The 5672-nt window shown below is 34.5% G+C and overlaps 1 protein-coding gene across 1 annotated transcript in view; it reads left to right on the top strand.

Annotated features, from left to right (window-relative positions):
- LOC116185226 overlaps positions 1 to 4831 on the top strand; it is a 9119-nt gene extending 4288 nt beyond the window's left edge. The window contains exon 3 of the mRNA XM_031509224.1: positions 4812 to 4831. Coding sequence (XP_031365084.1) covers positions 4812 to 4831 — 20 coding nt within the window. The remainder of the gene's footprint in view (positions 1 to 4811) is intronic.
- Positions 4832 to 5672: the final 841 nt, after the last annotated feature.

The raw sequence follows: 5672 nt of genomic DNA, 5'->3' as shown, positions 1-5672 counted from the left end.
CGAAAGCGGCCCAACCCTCTCCCCCGCTCCCGTCAGCCCCACTACTACGTCGCGTCAGGTGCCTTCGTCAGCGCCGAATTAACGACTGTGCAGGCCTACGGCAGCATGCTATAGGAACAAGATCGAGATTAATTGCTAGCCATGAATCGAAAGAAAAGCCCCGGATCGAGTGATCTCGTATTCAAGCCCGATTGTCCCTGAGAGTTTCGTTAATGCTCGATATGTTTCATGGATGGGAATTTGATGAAGGACCAATGATGCTACATGATGACAATTTAGTGTTCTTTTGAAATTTGGTTGAATAGATGTTGTGTGGAGTTTAATTCTTTAAAAGTCAATATTGACTCAACATTTTATTTATAGTTTTTTTTTCTAGTTAATATCTTATATAAGTTATCGAGCTTCATTTTTTAACGTTATATTTATGAAAAGGAATTTCAAGAATTGAATTTTTCTTCTTTTGATTCTCAATAAGAGAAATTTTTTGAAAAAGAATTTGAAAATTTTATTTGAAAAATAGTTTGTAATCTAATTCATAGATGGTAGTAATATCTATTCGAAACGATTGTCTTGAATATAGGCGCAGTTTATTGCGCATGCGCATAATAATTGCGACATCTATCTCATAAATAGTTATAGAATTTTGTGTGACGTAGTTTTCGTAAAGTAGTGAATTTTTAAAAGAAATTGTTCAAAAAACTTTAAGAAATAGATTTTCTGGATCTTAGTGTTGAATAAAACGCATTGACGTTTATAAAAATCATATTGAAAAGGTACAGTATGAGTTTATAGATAATTTTATGCTTTCATTATCAAATCGTGAATTTTTCGAATCGTAGTAACAACTATGCGAAACGATTGACTTGAATATAGGTGCAGTTTATTGCGCATGCGCATAATAATTGCGACATCTATCTCATAAATAGTTATAGAATTTTGTATGACGTAGTTTTCGTAAAGTAGTGAATTTTTAAAAGAAATTGTTCAAAAAACTTTAAGAAATAGATTTTCTGGATCTTAGTGGTGAATAAAACGCATTGACGTTTATAAAAATCATATTGAAAAGGTACAGTATGAGTTTATAGATAATTTTATGCTTTCATTATCAAATCGTGAATTTTTCGAATCGTAGTAACAACTATGCGAAACGATTGACTTGAATATAGGTGCAGTTTATTGCGCATGCGCATAATAATTGCGACATCTATCTCATAAATAGTTATAGAATTTTGTGTGACGTAGTTTTCGTAAAATAGTGAATTTTTAAAAGAAATTGTTCAAAAAATTTCAAGAAGCAAGTTGTCTGGATCTTAGCAGTGTTGAATAAAGTGCATTGACATTCATAAAAACCATATTGAAAAGATATAGTGTGAGTTTATTGATAATTTTATGTTTTCACTATCAAGCTGCAAATTTTTCGAATTCCTCTTTTATGTTCCCACGTAACTTCACATGCCCAATGAATATTGTGATTTCAAAAGATTGAATTAATTATGAATTTTAAATATATTTGATAGAACCATATAATTATTACGTTTATTATTATCGTATTGTTCTTAAATTACGATGTACGCACCATTTATCAAAGATGGAACTTACAGCCAGAGGCCGAAAAAAGCTTCGTAGGCGCGGTCAACAAAAAGTGAACATCGCTGGAAAAAATCAAGCATTTGTATTCCGCGGAGATTTTTCAACGGCGGCCGGACAGTTTTCTCATTTCGTTTATGGCCAGCCATAACATAACTCCGGGACCTACTACCGCCGCTCAACAAACACCGAAATTTCGAGCGGCAAAACACAAAATCAGACACGACTATGCGTGGGTGGAATGGAGTAGCATCCTGGCAACACTTTGCCAAGCAAGAAGACATCGCTCCGTTTTATTCATAACATTGTCTAGGTAATTATTAAATTCAAGATAACTACGTAATTTATACAAACAAATATTTCATAGTATTAATTTTTGTTAAATGATTGTATTTTGTGTGTTTTTTTTAAGATTATCTATAATGAAATTGAAGATAGAATTACATTTGAACATACACAAATTATTATCACTTCTATCTGAATATTAAATAGTAAGTTTTTTTTTAAATATTATACAGTATTGATCTAATTTTAATCCAATATTTTATGGAACAATTATGATCATAATCGTTTTTCGGTGTTTTCTAGACTTATATTATTCAACGAATTCACATTTTGAAGACAATAAACCTCTTCACTTACGGACAAATATCTACAATTTCATCATATAAATGTAAGTAATGTTTTTTTTTTATAATATTCAGTTTCGATAGTATCAATAGTATAAAGTACTCCAACAATGGTGATTTTATGAGTAAATAAGGGGATAGTTATCGATATTTACCACATTTTCTATAATCGTTAACCAAAGAACATAATATTTTGAAAATATCAATCCACTCTTTTCACTTGACGCATCTCTCATTTCGCTTCCCATGACGAAAAATGTTTGTCACTAGACTAAACATTTTTGAAAATGAAACAGCTAGTTCGAAACGGAGACAGGTTCACGCTAAATGGCGGTCAGACGAGGCATGTCGCGCGCCACGGGGTTCCCGGTCAAAGGCGCCGGCGATCCTGCTAACCCCTTCCATTTCGGTCGGCCCTGTCACCCCTTTTCCCTCGGCTGGCATTCGTTTTCGGGGTCCCGGTATGCGGCCACGATATTCTAATGGCGTCAGCGCATGCGTTACGCGGCTGCTCGTCGCGGAACACCAAGATAACTTGATTTTTATCGGCCAATCGTGCCAGCATTCGCAGAATAGCGCATCTTGAGATCTTCGTGCATTCGTGCAACGAGACAATGTTCATTGTGATTATTATATGCGAGGTGTAATGATTTAAATGATATGAGTAGAAATGTATTCGGAAATTAGTTTACGCATAAATCACAAGTTATATAATTCTCAAGTTATATGTGTTATTGAAAATTAACACGACGTTATGTTTGTATTAGACGTGATTGTGATAAATTGGATGAATTGAATAATTGATGAATATCGATCGACTAAATTCTAAATAATATCTTTCTATTTAAAAAGAATTTACTTTCGTAACGATTATTAAAAAAAGAATAATATTATGAAAGCTTTCAGTATATCAGCCAATATAGTATAAAATTCAAAAATCTCTAATTATGAGAAAAACTATACAATAAAAAGAGATTCACGATATAAGCATCAGCTAGAAGCTGAAGACTCGTTTCAGGCACAAATTTAACATCGGTTTTCTGGTTTATCGAGGCAATTTACAAATTGGCTTCCGTTCTTGCGTTTCTTAGGCATCCAGTAATCATTAGACCTCGCTGGACGGGATACCGTTCACTCGAGTTTGCTTCTGCGAACAGCTTGTATTAGTATTTCTGCCTCCACCCTCGTTGGATAGCATATGGTTAACCGAAATCTTCTGAACTCCCATTAACATAACGTCGATGCGCACCTGCTCGACGAAAAAACGTAAATTGAACGATCAAAAATGTTCCAGCCTAACGATTTCTTTCCATTACATATACGCTTTCATCTTCTTTTCTTTGCTTCTCATCAATAATAATTCCAATTCAAATATCATCTCAATTGATTGATATTTCTTACTTACACTCTTCTTAAAACTTATCCACAGCTAGTCATTTTCATTTCGAATCTTTTCTTCCCTTGCAATTGTTTTTAAAGATTACAATTAATTTCCTTTTAAGTTTATAAATAAAGAAATCACCATTTCTCTCGAATTTCGCTAAACATTAAACACAATGAAGTGTAATAATCAGACATCACCTCTTTTTTTTAGTACCAAATGGACTTTCACCACCATCCCATCGGATGCCCTTCAATTCTTCGATCCAACCCCTCAAAGAAGGACCACCTAGGAGGGCCAAAAACAAAACTCGTCCAACAAACCAGGACAAGCGTATCCAATGTAACCCACACTTGAACAATCCTCGGCCCGGCCGTTTTACCAGACGAATCCCCCCTTTTTTCAAGGGTAAGTCTCGATTCTATCTGAAATCGATGCTTTCGTCGCGCGCGCGCGAGCTCCTTCTTCTTCCCCCCGCCCCTCGATGATCCAGAGGCTGCTTTTTCTCTGGAAGGCCGACACATAAATACGGCAAGATTAATACGCAGCCCACAAATCCCAAACAGGCCTTTGTAGTTTATTGTCTGATACATCTGCGGGCTACCGTGGGACGCGCGTAATAAAACGACCACGGGCTTGCGTGAGCGGGCTCCTTATCTCGAACGCTGACCGGATCGAATGTGTGACAGACTGCCGACAATATTGCACATTCCTAGCCGTCTATGAATTCGACTAGGAGTCTCCCCCATCCCCTCGCGACAACAAGCCAATCCTCGTCTATTTGTCAGGGAACGTCTGTTGAGGGTTCGAGGCCTTCGTCTATATACATCGTTTATCGCGACTGTGACGAATTTATAAGTCGTTATTTGATTGGTTTTATTACGTTGGATGGTCTTTCGGTTGCTAGCTTCAGGATCACGCCCTTACGGTTATTGCCCACCAAGTATACCAGTGATTGATTTCCTTTTTTCGGTTAGGGTTCATGGGTGGTTTCATGGATTTTGAAAATTAGGAATTTGGATGATTAAGGTTTATAATTTGGGGAATAATTCCTCGACTTGTTGTATGGAAATTTGTTATATGTCATGTTTAGACTAGGTTTGTAGAATTCGTTTGTTCGGTGGACTTTATATTGGATACTTTTAGTTCAGGATAGATGTTGTAAATTTGGATATTGTTTAATTGTATTTATTAACTGTTTAATCATCAAATAGACGTCTTATTACTCGTATAGTTAGTTGTTAATAGAAAATATTTACTGCAGTTTGATTCATTTTTGTTAATTAAAGCTATATGTTATGTTAATGATAAGATGCTTGGTTCTTTGTATCTAAGATAAAAATTAAATTGTGTTATGTTGTTTCTAACTATATATGATGATTATATCATATATATCCACAGAGAAAAATATATTTTGATGAATAAAATAATATTAATCAACTTCACAAATATTTATTCAAATATTAATAAAATAGAAATAATTTAAATTTATTACTGATCTCATCTTCTCTGTCGCAGCAGATACTTTCTTTCTAAAAAGCAAAACTAATTTACTGTTTATCTTACTCACGTTTCTTTCAATTGCAGATCCACGAGAGGAATATTTCTTGCATGATGATCTTGCATGATCTTTTCACCTGTCATCGGCCTACGAGATATGCACGGCGATCACCGAAACATTGGAATCTGCTGCGAGGGAAAATTTCTAAGATTCATCGTTAACACATGATGATAAATCGTAAGAACGATCTCGCAGAAAGTCATCGCAGCAACCGTAAGTAACTTAAATATATCATATTCTACACTTGTTTTCCTTGGATTCGTGCTTTCTTTGGATTCGTGTATCGAAATTTCCCTGAATTTATTAAAAGCGACCCATAAAAGGGAAAATAGACGTTATATATTTCCTTTTGAAATGAATCTTAACAAAGAAGATAATTATAATGAATTCTATAGAAATTTTCTAGTACAAATTGCAAATTTTAAAATGAATCTTAACAAATAATTATAATGAATTCTATATAAATTTTCTAGTACAAATTGCAAATTTTGAAATGAATCTTAACAAAAAAGAT

Source organism: Apis dorsata, unplaced genomic scaffold (genome assembly GCF_000469605.1).
Source record: "Apis dorsata unplaced genomic scaffold, Apis dorsata 1.3 scaffold_10, whole genome shotgun sequence".
Classification (NCBI taxonomy): domain Eukaryota; kingdom Metazoa; phylum Arthropoda; class Insecta; order Hymenoptera; family Apidae; genus Apis; species Apis dorsata.
Note: the sequence above shows the minus strand (reverse complement) of the source record. Positions and strands in the feature narration are given on the sequence as shown.